Below are 24635 nucleotides of genomic sequence, written 5' to 3'. Positions count from 1 at the left end.
CCTGGACCATATCCCTCCATACACCTGTCATCCATATACCTGTCCAAGCTTTTCTTAAATGTCAAAGTCATCCCGCATTCAGCACTTGATCTGGCAGCTCATTCCACACTCCCACCACTCTCTGTGTGAAGAAGCCCCCCCGGAATGTTCCCTTTAAACTTTTACCCCTTCACCCTTAACCCATGATCTCTGATTTCTTTTCTCCCCTAGCCTCAGTGGAAAACGTCTGCTTGTATTCCCTCTATCTATACCCATCATAATTTTATACACCTCTATCAAATCACCTCTCATTCTCCTACATGCCAGGGAATAAAGTCCTAACCTATTCAAACTTTCCCTGTAACTCAGTTTCTCAAGTCCCGGCAACATCTTTGTAAACCTTCTCTGCACTCTTTCAACCTTATTAATATCCTTCCTGTAATTAGGTGACCAAAACTGTATACAATACTCCAAATTCGGTCTCACCAATGTCTTATACAACCTCACCATTACATTCCAACTCTTATACTCAGTACTTTGATTTATAAAGGCCAATGTACCAAAAGCTCGCTTTACGACCCTATCTACTTGTGAGGCCACTTTTAGGGAATTATGTATCTATACTCCCAGATCCCTCTGTTTTACTGCCCTCCCCAGTGTTCTAACATTTACCTTGTATGTTCTAACTTGGTTTGACCTTCCGAAGTGTAATACCTCACACTTGTCCGCATTAAACTCTATCTGCCATTTTTCAGCCCATTCCTCCAACTGGTCCAAATCCCTCTGCAAGCTTTGAAAACCTTCCTCACTGTCCACTACACCTCCAATCTTTGTATCATCAGCAAATTTGCTGATCCAATTTGCTACATTCTCATCCAGATCATTGAGATAGATGACAAATAACAATGGACCCAGCACTGATCCCCGCGGTACACCACTAGTCACAGTCCTCCACTCAGAGTAGCAATCCTCCACTACCACTCTCTGGCTTCTTCCATTGAGCCAATGTCTAATCCAATTTACTACCTCTCCATGTATACCTAGCGACTGAATCTTCCTAACTAACCTCCCATGTGAGACCTTGTCAAAGGCCTTACTGAAGTCCATGTAGACAACATCCACTGCCTTCCCTTCATCCACTTTCCTGGTAACTTCCTCGATAAACTCTAATAGATTGGTTAAACATGACCTACCACGCACAAAGCCATATTGACTTTTTCTAATAAGTCCCTGTCTATCCAAATACCTGGAGATCCTATCTCTTAGTATTCCTTCCAATAATTTACCTACTACCGATGTCAAACATACCGGCCTATAATTTCACGACTTACTTTTTGAGCCTTTTTTAAACAACAGAACTACATGAGCTATTCTCCAATCCTCTGGCACCCGATCCGTGGATATCGACATAATATTTATGCCAGGGCCACTGCAATTTCAACATTAGTCTCCTTCAAGGTCCGAGGGAATACCCTGTCAGGTTCCGGGAATTTATCTACTCTGATTTGCCTCAAGACAGCAAGCACCTCCTCGTCTTTAATCAGTATAAGTTCCATGACCTCCCTACTTGTTTGCCTTGTTTCCAGTTTCTCTAGTAAATACAGATGCAAAAAACCCATTTAAGATCTCCCCCATTTCTTTTGGTTCCATACATAACCAACCACTCTGATCTTCAAGAGGACCAATTTTATCCCTTACTATCATTTTGCACTTAACATACCTGTAGAATCTCTTAAAATTATCGTTCACCCTGACTGCCAAAGCAACCTCATGTCTTCTTTTAGCCCTCCTGATTTCTTTCTTAAGTATTTTCTTACTCTTTTTATACTCCTCAAGCATCTTATTTCCTCCCTGTTGCCTATACATGTTATACATCTCTCTTCTTCTTTATCAGAGTTCCAATATCCCTCGATAGCCAAGGCTCCTTATTCTTATTCATTTTGCCTTTAACCCTGACAGGAACATACAAACTCTGCACTCTCAAAATTTCTCCTTTGAAGGTCTCCCACTTCCCAATCACATCCCTGCCAGAGAACAACCTGTCCCAATCTACGATTTTTAGATCCCTTCTCATTTCTTCAAATTTGGCCCTTTTCAGGTTTAGAACGTCAACCCGAGGACCAGATCTATCTTTATCCATGATCAAGTTGAAACTAATGATGTTATGATCACTGGAACCAAAGTGTTCCCCTACACACACTTCCGTCACCTGCCCTAACTCATTTCCTAATAGGAGATCTAATATTGCATCCTCCCTAGTTGGTACATCTATATATTGATTTAGGAAACTTTCCTGAACACATTTTACAAACTCTAACCCATCTAGACGTTTAAAAGTATGGGAGTCCCTATCAATGTGTGGAAAATTAAAATCCTCTACAATCACAGATTTCTGTCTCCTGCAGTTGTCTGTTATCTCTTTGCAGATTTGCTCCTCCAATTCTCGCTGACTATTGGGTAGTCCATAATACAACCCTGTTAATGTGGTCATACCTTCCTGTTTCTCAGCTCCACCCATATGGCCTCAGTAGACAAGCCATCTAATCTGTCCTGCCGAAGCACTGCTGTAATATTTTCCCTGACTAGCAAAGCCACCACCCACCCTTCATCCCTCTGTCTCCATCACGTCTGAAACATCGGAACCCTGGAACACTGAGCTGCCAGTCCTGCCCCTCCTGTAGCCATGTTTCAGTAATGGCTATGATGTCATAATTCCACGTGTCAATCCAGGCCCTCAGCTCGTCTGCCTTTCCCACAATACTCCACGCTTTGAAATATACACACCTCAGAAGATTATTACCAGCACACACAACCTTGCTATTTGTGACTTTGCATGAACTACCAACATCATTTATTTTTACCCCCGTTCCACTATCTGCTCTGGCACTCTGGTTCCCATCTAGTTTAAACCCTCCCCAATAAAACTAGCAAACCTCCCTGCAAGTATATTGGTCCCCTTGTAGTTCAGGTGTAACCCGTCTCTCTTGTACAGGTCCCACCTGCCCCTGAAGAGGACCCGATGATCTAGAAATCTGAAACCCGGCCCCCTACACCAGTTTCTCAGCCACGTGTTCATCTGCCAGAGCATCGCACTCTTACCCTCACTGGCACGTGGCATAGCCAGCAATCCGGAGATTACTACCCTCTGTGTCCTGTTTTTCAACTTCCTACCAAGCTCTCTGTACTCACTCTTCAGGACATCCTGATGCTTTCTACCTATGTCTTTGGTACCGATGTGTACCACGACATCTGGCTGATCACCCTCCCACCTCAGAATGCTGTGCAGGCGATCAGAGACATCCCTGACCATGGCACCCGGGAGGCAACAAACCATCCGGGAGTCTCTGTCACAACCACAGTATCTCCTGTCTGAACCCCTGACTATGGAGTCCCCTATCACGACCGCTCTCCTCTTCCTCCTCCCTCCGTTCTGCACTGCAGAACCAGACTCAGTGCCAGAGATCCGGCTGCCGCAGCTTGTCCCAGGTGAGCCATCCTCCCCACTCCCCTGCCCCCCCAACAGTATCCAAATTGGTATACCTATTTTGGAGGGGAATGGCCATAGAAGAACCCTGCATTAACTGCCCTTTCCCCTTCGCTCGCCTGACGGTAACCCAATTACCTGTGCCCAGTTCCTTAGATGTAACTATCTGCCAGAAACTACTATCTATAAACTGTTCAGTCTTTCGAATGATCCGGAGGTCATCCAACTCCTGCTCCAGTTCCCTAATGCGCTATGTTAGGAGCTGCAGCTGGATGCACTTCTTGCAGGTATTGTTGTCAGGGACACTGGATGTCTCCCTGACTTCCCACATCCTGCAAGAGGAGCATTCCGACATCCTGCCTGGCATATTCTCTAGTCTGAACGAAAAAAAAGAAAAACAGATGGTAGAGATGGTTGAGGACGTTTGGGCTGGGCCCCTAAATGCTAACGATTTTCTATAGGGGCACAATTTTGTGCATCCTGACTGGCTGCATCACTGCCTGGTATGGGAACTGTATTTCTCACAATCGCAGGACTCTGCAGAGAGTGGTGCGGACAGCCCAGTGCATCTGTAGATGTGAACTTCCTATTATTCAGGTCATTTCAGAGATAGGGGGTAAAAAGTGCCCGAAGGATCATTCTGGACCCAAGTCTCACCAAGCACAAACTGTTCCAGCTGCTACCATCCGGGAAACGGCACCGCAGTTTAAAAGCCAGGACCAACAGGCTCCGTGACAGCTTCTTCCACCAGGCCATCAGACTGATTAATTCACGCTGATACAATTCTATTTCCACAATTGTATACATAAATACAGACTCACTGCACACACTTTACTGTAATCGTGCTGCTGGCGCAGAAAAACAATTTTCACGGCATGTGTCCATGATATTAACCCTGATCCTGAAAATTTTTATCTGGCTGTTGTCTCATTTTTTTAGATCTGTTATTCATCATCCTCATACTGTTCTCGTTCATATCAATCCAAGTGCGCTCCAGTGCACATGGTGTTTTCCAGAAATTGCTATTTAAGTTCTTATTGTTTTGAATATTTTCCAGATCTGTTTCAGACCAGGATATTTTACCAAAATTATACATCAATATGGGCACAGTGAGTGTTTACTACCTTCGTTATATTTTTACTGTTCAGTTCTGTTTGGCAGATTTTCCTGATCCTTGATGTAAATTCAAAGTTTGTTCAGCCTTGCAGTAAATTCAGATTTTCTTCCGCCTTGAAGTAAATTTTGTTGGAAGGTTTTCCTTTTTAAAACTATTATCTATTTTCTTTGCTTATTGATATCCTAAATATACGTTTCATATTCTGTTACATTGCATCCCGATGCTCTGTTTGATATTCTACCGGCTCTATTGCACCTTTCTTTATGTTTAATCATGTTCTGTACTTTCCTAGTCTAAAGTTCATGCTTATATATTTGGAAATTAGTTCCATTATTTGAATGGTTTGTTTCAGCTTTACTGCTGCAAGACCAAATAATTTCAAATCATCAATGTATAGTTGTGTCAAGGTATAGTTCATATATTTTTCTGATGAGATACCTGATTTTTATCTGTTTCAGTAAATTATGAGTGGGCTTAAAGCTAGACAAAACCATAGTGGGCTTAGTGAGTCGCTTTGGAAAATCCCTCCATTTATTTTGATAGTGGTCGTTGTTCCTCTGTGGTTGTTAATAGGATGATTATTTTACGCGAATGCTTCATCAGTTGTAGAAATTTCACAAGTATTGTATGAATTTTATATATATTTGGAACTTCTCTTAAACACAAGGAACAGAATCAGATGTGTTTTTTTTTTTGATTGACAATACAACACTGAAAGTTTTCTGCTTTCCACAGGGTTTGAAATAGAATTACATCATCTGTTATCTGTTGTTCAAACCCGAATGGTATTCTGTCTGCTCTCCTGTGAGTATATTGTGGTTATCTAAGTTGTTATCTGAGTTGTTATTAGTTACGAGATGTACGATGCTATAATTTTAGATATAAAATTGTCTTATTATTATTAAGAGCCAATAATAACACAGTAGGTGACCATTTAGTAATCTTATAAATGCAGAATAAAGCTGCCATTGAGGCTGGTGGTACATACCTTCAGCCTTTTATATGTTCTGCCCCGTGGGAGTATGACAGAGAGGATGTATGAGGTGGTTTGGGGTTCAGTAGCAAGGCTTTGGTTCGGGTTTGTGTCTTGCCAGCTTGATTGAGTTCCTCCAGGAGGTGACAAAGGTGATGGATGCAGTCACACATGGATATTGTCTACTTGTATATTGGTAGAGTGTTTGACAAAGTCCCACATGGGAGGCTCATACAGAATATTAACATGCTTGAGAACTGTGGGGAACTGTCCTGGCTGCCGGGGACACAAACTGGGAGAAATTTCTTGGCTGGCGGGTGGTGAATCTGTGAAATTATTGTCATAGACGGCTGAGGAAGACACTTCATTGGATATATTTAAAATGCAGGTCGATATGTTCCTGATTAGGAAGAGTGTCAACGTTTACTGGGATAATGGGGTAAAGAGGAATTGAAGAGCAAATTCACTGAGCCGAATGGCTTAATTCTGCTCCTAGGTCTTATGGTTTTAGGGAGCATCTGGAGTATTGTGTTCACTTCTGATTGTCCAGCTCTTGGAAGGATTGGAGAGGGTGCAGAACAGGTTCATCAGGATGTTGCCTGGGTTCGGTGGCATGTGCTACAAGTAGAGGTTTGATAAACCTGGTTTGTTTATTCTGGAGTTAGAATAGAGATCTGACTGAGGTGTACAAGTTTGAGAGATATGAGTCTGGGTCGACAGCCTGTATTTTGTTTGTTATTTTTTATATATGACTGGTGTCTAATACCAGAGGGTATTTGGTTAAGGTGAGATGGGGTAAATTTACAGCAATTGTGCGTAGTTTTTTAACAGAGTTCTGGGTGCCTGGAATTTACTGTCTGAGTCAACATGGCTTTGTGAGGGGAAGGTCGTGCCTCTGTCCTGGGACCCCTGCTATTTGTGATTTTTATAAATGACCTGGATGTAGAGGTGGAAGAATGGGTGAGTAAATTTGTGGATGACATGAAGATTGGAGGAGTTGTGGATGGAGCTGTAGGTTGTCGAAGGTTACAAGAGGATATAGACAGGGTGCAGATTTGGGCAGAAAAGTGGCAGATGGGGTTCAATCCGGATAAGTGTGAGGTGATGCATTTTGGAAGGACAAACCAGAATGCTGAGTACAAGTTTAATCGTTGGTTTCTTAAGAGTGTGGATGAACAGAGGGACCTTGGGGTTCAAATCCATACATCCCTTAAGGTCGCTGCATGGGTTGATAGGATAGTTAAGAAGGGCTATGGGATGCTAGGCTTCATTAATAGGGGGACTGAGTTCAAGTGTAGAGAGGCCAAGTTGCAAATCTACAAATCTCTGGTGAGACCGCACTTAGAGTATTGTGTTCAATTCCGGTCACCTCATTATAGGAAGGATGTGGAAGCTATGGAGAGGGTGCAGAGGAGATTTACCAGGATGTTGCCTGGTTTGGAGAACAAGTCATGTGAAGCAAGGTTAGCAGAGCTGGGACTTTTCTCTTTGGAGCGTAGAAGGATGAGAGGGCACTTGATAGAGGTCTAAAAAATTATGAGAGGCATAGATAGGGTGGATTGCTAGAACCTGTTTCCCAGAGCACCAATAGCAAACAATAGAGGGCATATGTACAAAGTTAAGGGAGGGAAGTTTAGGGGAGACATCAGGGGTAAGTTTATTTACAAAGGGTTGTGGGTGCCTGGAACAACTTGCCAGGGATGGTGGTGGAGGCTAAAACATTAAAGGTATTTAAGAACCTCTTGGACAGGCACATGGATGAAAGAAAAATAGAGGGTCACGGGGTAGTGTGGGTTTAGTACTCTTTTTAAAGGAATACATGGCTCGACACAACATCCAGGGCGGAAGAGCCTGTACTGTGCTGTAGTATTCTAGTGTCTAGAGTCTAGTGTCTAGGGTCATGTCGGAGGCAACTATGTTATAGATGCTCCTAGTTATACATGAATGTGCAGGAAATGCAAGGAAATGGTCAATAATATAAGAAAGGATACCAAAGTATATTTTTTTTCTTTCCCGGATATATAAAGAGTGAAAAAAGGGAGAGGGTCAATATCGGACCACTAGAAACTGCTGTTGTAGTTGCAGTAACGGATGAAAAGGAAATGCCAGACAAACTCTGTGCAAGTCACTAGCAGAATTCCAAAAGGTAAAGAACATCAGCAAACAGAATTGCGTGCAGTGCCATTTCAAAGGAAAAGGGGCTTGGAAGATGAAAGGTCTGAAGATAGAAAAGTCACCTGGACTGGGTCATACAGTGTATCAGGAGCCTGCCTGGGGTTTGTTGGGATTCCCAGAGCGTTAGGACCTGGAGTGAAGGCTTCAGCAGAACCAACAGCTGGATTAATAGAAAAATATATTGTAGAATATTCAGGCTGCAAAGAGAGATTCGTTGAATTGTTACTTGAATCCAGAGATCAGCGAATGATTAATGGTGAATTTTGATTCCCAGGTTTTGGCAAGTCACAGACTAACACTTGAGATGTGGTTTGAACTGTGCATTTGATCACTCACCGATCAGCTGAGTGGGTAATTCCGATAAACCTTGGCCAATGTTCATGTATTCCTGTGGATCAGGACCTGTTTAAATATTTAAAAAATCCATGGAAACAGAGCTAAAATAATTAAAATAACTAAAATGTTTATCTCAATGTGCCTTTGGGGTCAGAGCGTGGTTTTAACATACCGAGTTCCTGTATTTTCCTCAGTATTCTGTCCAACTTCGGTAACTCAGTCCTCCACATCAGAAAGGATTCCCACATCGCCCTCCGGGCCCGGGAGCCTTTGCCATTCACCAAACTGAGGAAGAGTCTGGAACTCTCTGTCCGGTTTCCCTTCTCTGTCAGTTCAGTGACTTTCTGCAAAAGGAAACAATGGACTTATTGTGGAGCAGACAGACAGACATGGAGAATGTGCAAGAAAGTGTCTGTAAATGGCCCCGGTAGATTCAGAACAGATGCAGTCACTGGGCTGTTGCTTCATCCTCTCAGGGTTCAGTCATTAACAGAGAAACAGTAACTGAAGGAAATTCTAAATCAATAGTGTGTAAGAATAAGGATTTCCTGACACCCTGCAGTAGATGCAATGTGATTAATTTCCTTGATCTGTCAATGTGCAGCATTGCATCAACAAGATGTGACAACAAGAACGGAAGAGAGGGGAGAGAGAGCAAAAACAAATGGATGGCGGGCATCACTGAATCGTGGCTGACAAAAGTTTATAGTTGGGTGCTTACATCCAAGGATAAATATTGAATCGAAAGGATACGCAGGTAGGTGAAAGTGTTGGGTCGAAACTGCTGTCATTAAAAATGAAAAGTCCTGAGAAAGAGGTGATGTCGGATTAGACAATGTGGATGTTAAGAAACTGCGTAGGTAAAATGACCCTGATGGAAATTATATACAGGCGTGTTAACAGTAGGCAGGATGTGGGCTACAAATTACACTGGGGGAGAGAAGAGGCATGGAAAAAGGTCAATGCTAAAATTGTCACGGGGAGTTTCAATATCCAGGTAGCTTTGGAAAATCAGGTCGGTGCTGAATCCCAAGTGAGGGAATTTATAGAATGCCAATGAGATGGCTTTTGAGAGAAGCCTATGGTTGAGCCCACTATAGGAAAGGCGGATCTGGATTTTGTGTTGTGTATTGAACCAGATTTGATTAGGGAGCTTCAGCTAAATAAACCCTTAAGAGGCAGTGATCATAAAATAGCAGAACTCAGCCAGCAGGTTGAAAGGGAGAAAGTAAAGTTAGAGGTATCACTGCTACAGTAGAATAAAGGAATTACCGCGGCATGAGAGAGGAGAGCGCCCTCTTCTTTGTGGTGGCGTGTTGGGGAGGCAGCATTAACAAGAGGGACGCCTCACGTCTTAATAAGCTGGTAAGGAAGGCGGGCTCTGTCGTGGGCACAGAACTGGAGAGTATAACATCGGTAGCAGAGCGAAGGGCGCTGAGTAGGCTACGGTCAATTATGGAAAACCCTGAACATCCTCTACATAGCACCATCCAGAGACAGAGAAGCAGTTTCAGCGACAGGTTGCTATCGATGCAATGCTCCTCAGACAGGATGAAGAGGTCAATACTCCCCAATGCCATTCGGCTTTACAATTCAAACGCCAGGGGTAGGATATGTTAAAGTGCCGGGGTCAGGACTGAGCTTAAGTTACCATTCAATGTATTTCTTAGTAAACTATTTAAGTACTTTTTAAAAGCTATTTATTAATGCTTTTTGAGAGGGTGATTTTAGATGCATATTTATATTGAGTTAAGTATTGTATGTAATTAGTTTTGCTACAATAAGTGTATGGGACATTGGAAAAATGTTGAATTCCCCCATGGGGATGAATAAAGTATCTATCTATCTATGTGTCTATCTATCTATCTATCTATCTATCTATCTATCTATCTATCTATCTATCTATCTAATAAATTCGAAAATGACATTAACAGGGACAATGGCAGAGCAGGAATGGCTGAAGTTTCTCGGAGGACAAACAATCACAATGATGAAGAATTATTCTAAAGGGAGGATGATCAACCGTGGCTGACGAGGTAGTGAAAGCAGCACAAAAGCAAAGGAGAGGGGACTGAAAATTACAAAATATAGTAGAAAGCTGGAGGACTGGGATGTTTCTACAAACCAACAGAAGGCAATTAAAAAGCCGTAAATAGAGAAAATATGAAATAGGAAGGCAGGCTAGAGAATAATGTAAAATAGCTTACCAAAACGTCCGTCTGATATATGAAGATTGAAAGAGAGGAGAGTGGATATTGGGCTGCTTGAAAATGACAGTGGAGAGGTACTGTCAGGGGACAAGGAAATGCCGGAAGATATTGGTCGGCATTTTGCGTCAGTCCTCACTGTAAAAACACTAGAACGTGCCAGATATTTGAGAATGTCAGGTGGCAGAAGTGAGTGTATTTGCAATTATTGCGGAGAAGGCGCTTGGTAAGCTGAAAGTTCTGAAGATAGATGAGTCCAGATCAACTCACCTGATTGCTTCTGAAAGAGGAGGCTGAAGAGATTGTGGAGACATTAGTAATGATCGCTCAAGAATCACTAGATTTTGGAATGGTTCCAGAGGACTGATCATTTTAAACTATAGGCCAGTTAGTCTGATCAGCGTTTGGGAAGATGTCAGCAGTCGATAATTGAGGATAAGGTTTCGGGGTATTTGGACGCACATGATAAGGAAAAGGCCAACATCCATGGAAGGGAATCTTGCCTGACAGAAATGTTGGAATTTTTTGAGAGAACAGCATGCTGGGTCGACAACGGAGAGTCAGTGCAAGTTGTTTACTTGGACTTCCCGAGGACCTTTGACCAGGTGTCCCACATAGACCGATGAAACAATGGACACATCAGTGGCAATTGGAATGTAGTATAGTGAGGTACATGGCCATATACTTTAGCATAAATAATGAAGACGTAGACTATTTTTGAATCTGGGAGAAAATTCAGAAATCGGAGTTGTAAAGAGTCTCTGGAGACCTGGTGCAGGATTCCTCGCAGTTTGAGTCGGTGTTAGGAAAGGCAAATACAATGCTAGCATTCATTTCGAGAGGATCAGAATATAAGAACAAGCACTGGCCAGACCGCACTCGCATATTGTGATCCCCTGATCAGAGAAAATATGTGATGGCTTTGTGAAAAATCCACAGAGGAATCTAAACGAACAGAACCAGTGATATTAAACCAGATTTTGATGGGAATGGTTCCTGGATGCACCTGTACTGGCTGGAGTGTGGAAGGATGAGGGGGAATCTAATTGTAACCTGTGGAATATCGAAAGGCATTGAGAGGACGTGGAGATGATGTTTCTAAGTGGGGGAGTCTAGAACCAGACGGAACAGCCTCAGATTAGAGGGACGTCCATTTAGAGCAGAGATGAGCAGATTATTCTGCCAAGGAGTAGTGAATCTATAGAATTCATTGGCAGTGACAGCTGCGGAGACCAGGTCATTGGGTATATTTAAAACAGAGGTTGGTACCTTCTTGACTAGTCTGGTCAGCAAAGTTCACTGGGCGAAGGCAGGAGAATGGGAGAATATCCTTCCAAAGCACCGCCATAAGATTTTCTCGGTCAAGCAATGCAGCACCTCCTCCTCTGGCCCCTCCTACTCTATCACACCTGAAGCAACTAAATCCAGGAATATTTAGTTGCCAATCACACCCTTCCTGCAACCATGTTTCACTAATAGCTACAACATCATAATTCCAGGTATCAATCCACGCTTTCAGCTCATCCACCTTTCTTACAGTGCTCCTAGCATTAAAATAACCATATAACCATATGACAATCACAGCACGGAAACAGGCCATTCCGGCCCTCCTAGTCCGTGCCAAACTCTTAATCTCACCTAGTCCCACCTACCCGCACTCAGCCCATAACCCTCCACTCCTTTCCTGTCCATATACCTATCCAATTTTACCTTAAATGACACAACTGAACTGGCCTCTGCTACTTCTACAGGAAGCTCATTCCACACAGCTATCACTCTCTGTGTAAAGAAATACCCCCTCGTGTTTCCCTTAAACTTTTGCCCCCTAACTCTCAAATCATGTCCTCTCGTTTGAATCTCCCCTACTCTCAATGGAAACAGCCTATTCACGTCAACTCTATCTATCCCTCTCAACATTTTAAATACCTCGATCAAATCCCCCCTCAACCTTCTACGCTCCAATGAATAGAGACCTAACTTGTTCAACCTTTCTCTGTAACTTAAGTGCTGAAACCCAGGTAACATCCTAGTAAATCGTCTCTGCATTCTCTCTAATTTATTGATATCTTTCCTATAATTCGGTGACCAGAACTGTACACAATATTCCAAATTTGGCCTTACCAATGCCTTGTACAATTTTAACATTACATCCTAACTTCTGTACTCAATGCTCTGATTTATAAAGGCCAGCATTCCAAAAGCCTTCTTCACCACCCTATCTACATGAGACTCTACCTTCAGGGAACTATGCACTGTTATTCCTGGATCTCTGTGTTCCACTGCATTCCTCAATGCCCTACCATTTACCCTGTATGTTCTATTTGGATTATTCCTGCCAAAATGTAGAACCTCACACTTCTCAGCATTAAACTCCATCTGCCAACGTTCAGCCCATTCTTCTAACCGGCATAAATCTCCCTGCAAGCTTTGAAAACCCACCTCATTATCCACAACACCTCCTACCTTAGTATCATCAGCATACTTACTAATCCAATTTACCACCCCATCATCCAGATCATTTATGTATATTACAAACAACACTGGGCCCAAAACAGATCCCTGAGGCACCCCGCTAGTCACCGGCCTCCATCCCTATAAACAATCATCCACCACTACTCTCTGGCATCTCCCATCTAGCCACTGTTGAATCCATTTTATTACTCCAGCATTAATACCTAACGACTGAACCTTCTTAACTAACCTTCCAAGTGGAACTTTGTCAAAGGCCTTGCTGAAGCCCATATAGACTACATCCACTGCCTTACCCTCGTCAACATTCCTCGTAACTTTTTCAAAAAATTCAATAAGGTTTGTCAAACATGACCTTCCACGCACAAATCCATGCTGGCTACTCCTAATCAGATCTTGTCTATCAAGATAATTATAAATACTATCTCTAAGAATACTTTCCATTAATTTACCCACCACTGATGTCAAACTGACAGGTCTACAATTGCTAGGCTTACTTCTAGAACCCATTTAAACAATGGAACCACATGAGTAATACGCCAATCCTCCAGCACAATCCCCGTTTCTAATGACATCTGAAAGATCTCCGTCAGAGCTCCTACTATCTCTACACAAACTTCCCTCAAGGTCCTGGGGAATATCCTTTCAGGATCCGGAGATTTATCCACTTTTACATTTCTTGAAAGCGCCAGTACTTCCACCTCTTTAATTGTCATAGGTTCCATAACTTCCTTACTTGTTTCCCACACCTTACACAATTCAATATCCTTCTCCTTAGTGAATACCGAAGAGAAGAAATCGTTCAAAATCTCTCCCATCTCCCTCGGCTCCACACATAGCTGACCACCCTGATTCTCTAAGGGACCAATTTTATCCCTCACTATCCTCTTGCTTTTAATATAACTGTAGAAACCTTTCGGATTTACTTCCACCTTATTTGCCAAACCAAACTCGTATCTTCTTTTAGCTTTTCTAATCTCTTTCTTAAGATTCCTTTTACATTCCTTATATTCCTCGAGCAATTCCTTTACTCCATGCTGCCTATATCTATTGTAGACATCCCTCTTTTTCCGAACCAAGTTTCTAATATCCCTTGAAAACCATGTCGCTTTCAAACCTTTAACCTTTCCTTTCAACTTAACAGGAAAATAAAGATTCTGTACCCTCATAATTTCACCCTTAAATGACCTCCATTTCTCTATTACATCCTTCCCATAAAACAAATTGTCCCAATCCACTCCTTCTAAATCCTTTCGCATCTCCTCAAAGTCAGCCTTTCTCCAATCAAAAATCTCAACTCTAGGTCCAGTCCTGTCCTTCTCCATAATTATATTGAAGCTAATGCTATTGTGATCACTGTACCCGAAGTGCTCCCCAACACATACATCTGTCAGCTGACCTATCGCATTCCCTAACAGGAGATCCAACACTGCCCCATCTCTAGTCGGTACTTCTATGTATTGTTGCAAAAAACTATCCTGCACACATTTCACAAATTCTAAACCATCCAGCCCTTTTACAGAATGAGCTTCCCAATCTATGTGTGGAAAATTAAAATCTCTCACAATCACCACTTTGTGTTTACTACAAATATCTGCTATCTCCTTACACTTTTGCTCTTCCAACTCACGCTCCCCATTAGGTGGCCTATAATACACTCCTATCAGTGTTACTACACCTTTCCCATTCCTCAATTCCACCCAAATAGCCTCCCTAGAGGAGCTCTCTAATCTATTCTTCCAAAGCACCGCCATAAGATTTTCTCGGACAAGCAATGCAACACCTCCTCCTCTGGCCCCTCCTACTCTATCACACCTGAAGCAACTAAATCCAGGAATATTTAGTTGCCAATCACACCCTTCCTGCAACCATGTTTCACTAATAGCTACAACATCATAATTCCAGGTATCAATCCAGACTTTAAGCTCATCCACCTTTCTTACAATGCTCCTAGCATTAAAATAGATACATTTAAGATACTCTCCACCTCCTCCTCTCTTTTCATCCCTAACAATGCATTCAAATTTATTATCCTTTTCTTTCTTCTCCCCTACATCTTCGGGCTGAGCGCATCCCTTCTCCATCACCTGCCTTTCCTCCCTCACACAATGTCTACTTGCTTGCTCTACTGGTGAACTAACCTCCTCTCCCATAGTTTCCTCAAATTGATTCCCCCCCCCCATCTTACTAGTTTAAAGTCAGCCCTGTAGCCCTAGCAAACCTCCCCGCTAGGATATTGGTCCCCCCAGGATTCAAGTGTAACCCGTCCTTCTTGAACAGGTCGCGCCTGCCCCAGAGGAGGTCCCAATGATCCAGAAACTTGAATCCCTGCCCCCTGCTCCAATCCCTCAGCCACGCATTCATCCTCCACCTAATTCCATTCCTACTCTCACTGTCGCGTGGCACAGGCAGTAATCCCGAGATTACTACCTTTGCGGTCCTTCTTCTTAACTGCCTTCCTAACTCCCTATACTCTCGTTTCAGGACCTCTTCCCTTTTCCTACCTATGACATTGGTACCTACATGTACCACGACCTCTGGCTCCTCACCCTCCCACTTCAGGATATCTTGGACGCGATCAGAAACGTCCCGGACCCTGGCACCAGGGAGGCAAACCACCATCCGGGACTCCCGATCACCTCCACAGAACCGCCTGTCTGAACCCCTGACTATCGAGTCCCCTATTACTATGATCCTCTTTCTTCTATCCCTACCCTTCTGAGCTACAGGGCCGTCCTCTGTGCCGGAGGCCCGGCCACTGTCACTTCCTCCAGGTAGGCTGTCCCCCCCAACAGTACTCAAACATGAGTACTTATTGTCAAGGGGTACAGCCACTGGGGTACTCTCTAGTACCTGCCTCTTCCCCTTCCTGACCGTGACCCGGCCCCGGAGTGACCACCTGCCTGTAACTCCTCTCTATCACCTCCTCACTCTCCCTGACCAGGCGAAGGTCATCGAGCTGCAGCTCCAGTTCCCTAACTCGGTCCCTCAGGAGCCGCAGGTCTGCGCACCTGGCGCAGATGTGGACGTCCGGGAGGCTCGGAGACTCCAGGATCTCCCACATCCGACACCGAGAACAAACAAGCTGCCCCCACACTCATACTTCCCGAATAACTGAAAATAACAAGGAGTACTAAAAGATAAGCCTACTGTGCCCTCTTCCGCCTAAGCCCTCTGAGCCCAAGCCCTACACTCTGCTCCCGGCTCACTTCGCTGCCCGCAAACGAAGCTGCCCGCTGCTTAAGGCTGCGTTCTTTTTATATCTTCCCTCCTTCCCAGGCCTCCTTCACGCGCCTGCGCAGTCCCGCCTCTCAGAACTCCGATCTGAGAAACAATTTGAAAATGGCCGCCGCCGCACTTCATCTCAAAGCCTCGCCTCGCTGGTAAGGAAGGCGGGCTCTGTCGTGGGCAAAGTACTGGAGGGTTTAACATCGGTAGCTGAGCGAAGGGCGCTGAGTAGGCTACGGTCAATTATGGATAACTCTGAACATCCTCTACATAGCACCATCCAGAGACAGAGAAGCAGTTTCAGCGACAGGTTACCATCGATGCAATGCTCCTCAGACAGAATGAAGAGGTCAATACTCCCCAATGCCATTAGGCTTTACAATTCTACCGCCAGGACTTAAGAACTTTTTAAAAGCTATTATTAATGCTTTTTGAGATAGTGATTTAGATGCATATCATATTTTTTACTGAGTTAAGTATTGTATGTAATTAGTTTTGCTACAAGTGTATGGGACATTGGAAAAAAAAGTTGAATTTCCCCATGGGGATGAATAAAGTATCTATCTATCTATCTATCTATCTAAACAGTGAATAGTCTTCAAGCAACATACACCTATGATGGAATTAAGGTAACTGAATATGGATGGGCTTAGGACATTGCTCTGAGAAATAAGAGAGGCAGGGTTTAAGGGTAAGCACAACATTGTGGGCCGAAGGGTCTGTACTGTGCTGTACTGTTCTATGTTCTATGTTCTATGTCCTGGATCTGAATGATTGATCTCCTAGAACAGTTACCAGTAGGGAATTGGAAAGCTTTTCCATAACACGAATAATGGACAACAATTATGGAATAAATCAGCATAATTCCCTGATGGTCCACTGCACTGTGAAATAATCCCTCAGTTTCACTGCTACCAGGTCTGAGGAGTTACAGTTGTGAAAGAAATTTAACCAGTAAAGCAGACGTCTCCAGATGATGAATTTATAGATGAGCATCGTATTTACAGATTACCTCTTGCCTTTGGATAATGCCTGTGTGATTCATTACAGACAGCGCCAATGAATCCCAACGAGAACAGAGTTACTCACGGGTGTAATACACTTGATTTTCTAATACCACTCATGGCTGAATAGGTCAGATCCAGGACAAGACAATCACTGTTTGTGAGCTCCAAGGAGAGTGACTTGAAATGGTGTGACCCTGTCTCTCATTAGTTAGATATTCACCAAGTTAGCAGTTTTTTTTTTGTTTGCCCCTTCCCTTTCAGGAAATCCTATTGATCTTCTTCCCTTTCAGGACAACTTGTTGAATTTTTGGGATCATGAGATATCAGCTAGTCACCAGATTTATTTTATGTTTTGTGCTTTCTTCTGCCCTTTTAGATCAAACTATTGATGTTTGTGGTCATAAGGTATCAGCTTTGTGCGTGATCTTTCACATCTAATCAATCTCAGAGATTTTCGAGGAAGTTACCAGGAAAGTTGATGAAGGCAAGGTTGTGGATATTGTCTACATTGACTTCAGCACGGTATTTGACAAGGTCCCGTATAGGAGGTCAGTCTAGAAGATTCAGTTGCTTAGCATTCAAGATAAAGTAGTAAACTGGATTAGACACTAACTTTTTGGAAAGAATTCGGAGTGTCACTATTTCTGTTTGGCGCCTATAGCTCGTGCAGTGTCACGGGGATCGGTGCTGTGCTTGTTGTTGTTTGTCATCTATATCAATGATCTGGATGAAATTACGGTTAACAGCATCAGCAAATTTGCTGATGACTCCAACATTTGGAAGGTGCAGTGGACAAAGAGGAAGACTACACGAGCTTGCAGTGAGGTCTGGACCAACTGGAGAATGTGCTTAAAAGGGGCCGATGCAATTTAATGCAGGCAGGTGTAGGATGTAGCACTTTGGATGGACCAATCAGGGTAGATCTTACTGAGAGACCGGTAGAACAAAGTGATCTGGGAATACAGGTCCATAAGCCAGTAAAAGTGGCAGTAAATTTTGCTAGGCTGTGAAAGAAAGTTTCTTAGCGCATTAACCTTGGTAAATGAAAATATCGTGTACGATATGATGTTGTATTAGACGTTGGAGAGGCCTAATTTGAATATTATGTGCAGTTCTGCACACCTATCTGCAGGACAGATGGAAATAAGTTTGAAAGAGTACAGAAAAAACATTACAAGGATGTTACCTGGACTGGAAGACCTAAGTTATAAGAAAAGAGTTAACTGATTAGGACTTTATTCATTGGAGCATGAAAGACTGAGCGGAGATTTGATAGAAGTGTACACAATTACATTGGGATATAGGTAGGATAAATGGAAGCAGGCATTTTGTACTGAGGTAAAGAGGTACTACAAGAAGAGGTTATCACTAAAGGGTACAAAAGTGAAACCGGTTTACTCAGAGGGTGGTGAGAGTGCGAAACTAGCTAGCAGGGCAAGTAGTGCAGTGGTTAAGAGAATTCTGAATAGATGCTTGCGTGATGAGCGTATAGAGCGCCATGGTCTGGTGCAGGTCAATGGGAATAAGTAGATTCTGTAGTCTGGCATGGAATAGATGGGCCAAAAGGCCTGTTTCTGCACTGTACTTTGCTGTGACTATGACAAGTCAGCCACACAATGTTTGGGAACTCACAGAGCCAAGACAAGCTGTGGTTAGCTGGTTTCCCTGCCTCAGGTACCGCAGTGAAGCCGGTTGGCCCAATTGACAGTTTAATACTGATCCTGGATTAATGAGATGAGGTGAAGCTACCCGACGGTTCAGCCAAGATTTGAAATTAGTTTCAGACTGATTGCCTTTTGGAAGTCCAGATATGCAGCCACTGCTCTTACTTCACACTGATAAATACAGCAGGTGATACAAGAAAAGGTGATGCTAAACCTGCAGTTCCCAGTGCTCCCCACCTTAAAAACTGAAACCAGATCTGCGAGAGACGAGTCAGAGATCAAAGTCTCCATTCCCAAGTCGATCTCCTAAAACGTGCAGGAGATTAATGTTGATCACTATTCCCTCTGATAGCAGCAGATCAGTGACAATACACGAACTGCACTCACCTCATTTTCTTGTCTACTGAAATGTCCCTCCTTTGTCAACATCCAACCCAGTCTCTCAACCTTTTCTTCAATTGCTTGTTTGAGTCTGTCCCTGTAGAACTTTGTCAGTTGGTACAGTCGATATTCCTCCCCCTGCGCCAGGAGGTCAGAGATTGTAAACTCTGGCTCTGTGAATATAAAAAGGAAAATGTTGGCTTGAACTCAGATATCCCTCGTCTCCACCGCTCTCACCCAACTCAGCAAAAAACCGTGTCTTGAACCTGCCTACAGATACAAAATTGGATTAATTCTCCATCTCCAACACCATCACACTGAGCACGGAGTCCCCCTACGGCTGTGTGCACAGACCACTGCTGTTCACTCTGCTGACCCACGACTGTGCTGCAACACACAGCTCGAACCATATCATCAAGTTCGCCGATGACACGACCGTGGTGGGTCTCATCAGCAAGAACCACGAGTCAGCTTACAGAGAGGAGGTGCAGCAGCTAACGGACTGGTTCAGAGCCAGCAGCCTGTCTCTGAATGTGAACAAAACAAATTTCTTGGTGTTCATCTAGCGGAGAATCTCACCTGGTCCCTCAACACCAGCTCCATAGCAAAGAAAGCCCAGCAGCGTCTCTACTTTCTGCGAAGGCTGAGGAAAGTCCATCTCCCACCCCCCATCCTCATCACATTCTAAGGTGGTTGTATTGAGAGCATCCTGAGCAGCTGCACCACTGCCTGGTTCGGAAATTGCACCATCTCAGATCGCAAGACCCTGCAGCGTATAGTGAGGTCAGCTGAGAAGACCATCGGGGTCTCTCTTCCCGCCATTACGGACATTTACACCACACGCTGCATCCGTAAAGCCAGCAGCATTATAAAGGATCCATGCACCCCTCATACAATCTCTTCTCCCTCCTGCCATCTGGGAAAATGCACCAAAGCATTCGGGCTCTCACGGCCAGACTATGTAACAGTTTCTTCCCCCAAGCTATCAGACTCCTCAATACCCAGAGCCTGGCCTGACACCTTACTGCCCTATTGTCACGTATATTATTTATTGTAATGTCTGCACTGTTTTGTGCACTTTATGCAGTCCTAGATAGGTGTGTAGTTTAGTGTAGTTGTGTGTTTTTTTTTCTTTTCCTCTGATGTTTTTTTAAGTAGTTCAGTCTAGTTTTTGTAATGTGTCATGTAACACCATGGTCCTGAAAAACGACTCATTTTTACTATGTACTGTATCAGCAGTTATGGTCGAAATGGCAATAAAAAAGTGACTTGACTTGACTTGAATGTAACACTTGCCTTAAAGCCTACCCAACAATGTTCTAGGCATTACGTAATAGAAGGACCACATTTAATATAAACCAGTCCATCCCCCATCCGACCCATTCACCTATTTAAATTTGGATGGGCATAAATGTTGGGACTGTTGGTAATATTCGCTTCCCGGAGATACTCTCTCCATCCTGGCGAATACATTTCCTCTGATACACATCCCGGAAACACTCTCCTCATCCGGACAGCTGCATTTCCTCCAATTCACATCCTGGAAATCCTCAGAGCAGGTGGTACATTTCCTGTAGTGGGGTAATGGCTGCCCAGTGCACCACATGTACCACACCCACACATTTTCCCTCTCCTCTGACCAACACTCCAACAAGGCCTCACCTTTACCCTCCATCTTACCGCATTCTGTGAGCACATCACCCTCATATTTCACTCACCTGCTCCTTCTTGGGGACTTGACAGTTCTGTGTTCAATGAGCTTCCGAGCCGACAGACAGTCGCCTCACTTGTGCTGGTTCCAGGGTCCTGATCGGTGTCTCTGACGTCACTGTCTCTGGGCTGACAGACAGTCGCCTCACTTGTGCTGGTTCCAGGGTCCGGATCAGAGTCTCTGACGTCACTGTCTCTGGGCTGGCTTTGCTCCTCCTCCTCTGCGGCCGGACCGCATTCCATTGGGACATCGCTCTCAATCTGACCCTGCTTTGGTACCTTGCTTCCCGTGTCCAGATCATCTTCCCTCGATGATCCGCCTGGTAAAATCCTCTTCAGTCTTTTCGCTGCTCGTTTCAATTTCCCACCTGAAATAAGTGATGAATTGCAGGTTATACAAGTATGATTTAGATCTGAGCAAAACTGATTCAGACTGCAATGGAGCCGAGACTCTGGCTGACCAGATTTGGAGTGGAACTGTGCTGGTTAATGTGACCCGTACACCGTCAGGTGATCATCCCGATAAGCCGGTGACTGGACACATTTACTCCCAGTAAAATAGCAGGATAGGCACAGTAATACTAATCACAGCAGTTGAACGCACGGATGACCACGGGATCATAATGCACCGGTGTCCGGTGATACTGGGAAATATCACTGTGATTATCTTCCACAAGCTAAAATCTCCCTCGGTCACTAACTGTCCAGTAGTCTGTGTCACACAAAGACCAGCAACGGGATTACACATGGTCCAGTCTGCTGGATCACACATTCTCCAGTTGCTTTGTCACACGAGGGGCTGGAGACTGGACAAGGGGACTGGAGTTGCTTTCTCCAGTCCCCTTGGTCACTGACTGACCATTCCCTTGAGACGCACGTCCTCCGGTCCCCTGGGTCGCAGGCTGACCATTCCCTTGAGACGCACGTTGTCCGGTCCCCTGGGTCGCAGGCTGACCATTCCCTTGAGATCTATGCTGTCCTCTCCCCTGGTTCCCATCTTATCCCCCACCTGCTGATGATCATGTAACAACTATGCATGTCATTGGCAAAGTCTTGGTTATAGAGCTTTGTGTGTAGTTGCAGTTGCTAATCTGTAGGATGAAGGTGATGAAGCTGGAAAGTGTGAAGTGAAGAATGAACACTACGGTACTGGACTAGGGTGTTGTTGTTTGCGTTATATGTTTGGGCTGGGACAGCTGTGGGACGGGGACACGCACGCACGCACGCACGCACGCACGCACGCACACACACACACACACACACACACACACACACACACACACACACACACACACACACACACACACACACACTCTCTCTCTCTAATCAGGGGTGCAGATAGGGTAGATGGTCACAGTCTTTTTGCCCGGGTAAGGGTGTCTGAGACTCGAGGGCAGAGATTTAAAAGGGACCAAAGGGGCATTTTTCCATGTGGTGGCTGATGGGAATAAATTACATGCATCCAAAGGAGGCCGCAAACACAAATAAAATTACAAAATTGAGAGCATGTGGGCACGAAAAAAGGGAGAAGTTTACGAGGGAAATTTGGGAAACTGCAGGAAAATGGGACATTTAGATCAGCATGAATTATATGGGCTGAAGGACACGTTTCCAGGCTGGAGCATCGTTTTTATTCCAGCTGGAATCTCAGATTTGAGCACAATCACATTGTCTACAGGTGACACAGACATTTGGTCATTGGTTATGCCGGGTTTCCAAGCCAAGATCCTGGGAATTTAAATTCAGGTAGAAGATAATCACAAGAGGGAAATATTTAGAAACTCAGGTTCACCATTTCTCCACAGCCCAGACATTCACTGGGGTGTTAAAACTCCGAAGCGGATCACAAATGTATCTACAATGAGCTGCCTCCTGATCCTCAGCCATTCCCAGCACCGGCAATGATCTCCGCTCCGCTACAGAAAACAGATTTCGGTGACACCCCTTCTCCTTTGCGTAGCAGGCAAGAAAAACCAGGGGGGAGTTGGTAGTTTTCCTTCCAAAACCTGAAATGCTGTGTTATCATAGAATCTCTGAAATCCCGGAAATGCTCCTATCATCTGGTTCTGAATTTTATAAATGAATGTTGAGGATGTCTTACACATCAGGGCCTGTCTGGAGGTGAAATGGTCCCTGACCCTGAACATTTACATAAACGACAAGATCGCTGTCACATTCCTGTCTGTGTTTCACTCACGACCACCTGATTCAGGAGCCCCTGCTCCTTTCACTCAGCTGAAGCTTTGTATGATGAGCGGAGTGATTCGACCATTACTGGTGTCAGGTCCCTGCGCTGGAACTGTTGGGTTGATCAATTACTCAAGGCCGCTATACCAGTGGGATAAATGACACTGCTGGATGAAACTTTTCTATGCCCTGTTAACACCTGTGTCAGTTTTTTTCATCTGAACTATTGTGTACAAACGCGATAAAAGTTTAATTCAAAGATCCCTGTGATCATACCTTTGTCCATTCTGATTCTGACTGGCGATTGTTGATTGTCGTCATCTTGATAACACTTTGGTCGCTCTGCAGGACAGCTCCACCTGCTGGGGAGGCTCTAAATTTCACAACAAGCAGACAGTGAGTCAGAGAGTACGACTATTTTGCAAATATGACAGTATTTCCATCCCCTGTAGCATTTGATATGGGGACCAAACATTCCCTGTTAGTAACCACTAACACACCATATCTGTCCACTGATACCTAGCGCATCTACTGACAGAGTCACAGAGCAATACAATCCAAATTCGGAGCGTTCCGCCCAACGAGACAATGCCAACCACAGTGCCCACTGAGATGGTCACAATTTCCTGTAATGGGGCCATCTCCCTTCTGGCCTCTTCACTCCATCTACACACCCCAACTGCTTTTTGAATTATGCAACTGCACCTGCCTCATCCACTTCCTCTGGCTGTTTCCTCCACATGATCCCCAACATCTGCATGAATCCGCTGCTGATCAGATTGGGTTTGCAATCTCTTTACCAGCCCCTGTCCATTTAGATCCCCTATAGCTACGATAATCTTCTCTGTGAACAGCAACTACTAATGTTGTGCATTCTGCAAACTTACCTGTCAAGTAATCCTTGTGCAACCGCATCCAGATCATTGCTATAAAATAACGAATATCAAAGGTCCCAACTTGTAGCCTCATGGCACACCGCTAATTACTCGCCTCCATTGCGAGGAGAAACCTTCAACCAGCACTCTTTGCTTGCTACCTTGAAGCTAATTTAGAATACATCCAATTTGCTCTCTCCGGACAGCATGGGACCTGATCATCGAGACCAAGCTGTCATGTGACACCTTGTCAAAGGCTTTGCTGAAGTCCCATGCACAATGTCCATTGGAACATAACTTTGAATTTCCACCTCTGCTAATGTCACGTTCACAGGTTCTGACAATGTAATTAGCAGAAAATTACTTGATGAGGCCAAGGTATGTCAATGTAAATTACGGGTTGCCATGTGCTAGTGAGGACTGAATAAAATGCAGAGTTGGGATATTTTGCTTTATAAATGGTCTGTTCTCAGCAGAGACCTACGTGACGATATATTCGAGGATAAGTATACCACTGCAGATTGCAATAGCCAATGGGATCAAGGGCATGTTGCTGCAGTTCATGGTAATTCCACATTTCTACAATCACTACAACACGACTCACTTGGGGCTTCTTATAAAGGGCGGAAATTGTCAATGCATTTTAAGATGATTATAACGTAACAAGGAAACATCAGAACTAACCAAAAGCTACTTCAGATGATGCAGGGCCTTCAATTGAGCAAAGACTGAGAGAATGTGAGTGACTGTAAAGAGCTGGGCCTCTGAAAGCACATTACCAGATCTGGAGTGATTGCAACTGGGTCTGACCGAGGCATTCCACCTATTTCGTACCTTCCTTTG

At 44.1% G+C, this 24635-nt stretch overlaps 1 protein-coding gene across 1 annotated transcript in view; it reads right to left on the bottom strand.

The window, feature by feature from the left end:
- LOC140721624 (uncharacterized) overlaps positions 1 to 24610 on the bottom strand; it is a 26682-nt gene extending 2072 nt beyond the window's left edge. Inside the window, exons 1-5 of the mRNA XM_073036436.1 lie at positions 24572 to 24610; positions 23194 to 23290; positions 19027 to 19193; positions 8237 to 8408; positions 8065 to 8130 (exon numbers count right to left, since the gene is read on the bottom strand). Coding sequence (XP_072892537.1) covers positions 8065 to 8130; positions 8237 to 8408; positions 19027 to 19193; positions 23194 to 23290; positions 24572 to 24610 — 541 coding nt within the window. The remainder of the gene's footprint in view (positions 1 to 8064; positions 8131 to 8236; positions 8409 to 19026; positions 19194 to 23193; positions 23291 to 24571) is intronic.
- Positions 24611 to 24635: the final 25 nt, after the last annotated feature.

This window comes from Hemitrygon akajei, unplaced genomic scaffold (assembly GCF_048418815.1).
Source record: "Hemitrygon akajei unplaced genomic scaffold, sHemAka1.3 Scf000058, whole genome shotgun sequence".
Classification (NCBI taxonomy): Eukaryota; Metazoa; Chordata; class Chondrichthyes; order Myliobatiformes; family Dasyatidae; genus Hemitrygon; species Hemitrygon akajei.
Note: the sequence above shows the minus strand (reverse complement) of the source record. Positions and strands in the feature narration are given on the sequence as shown.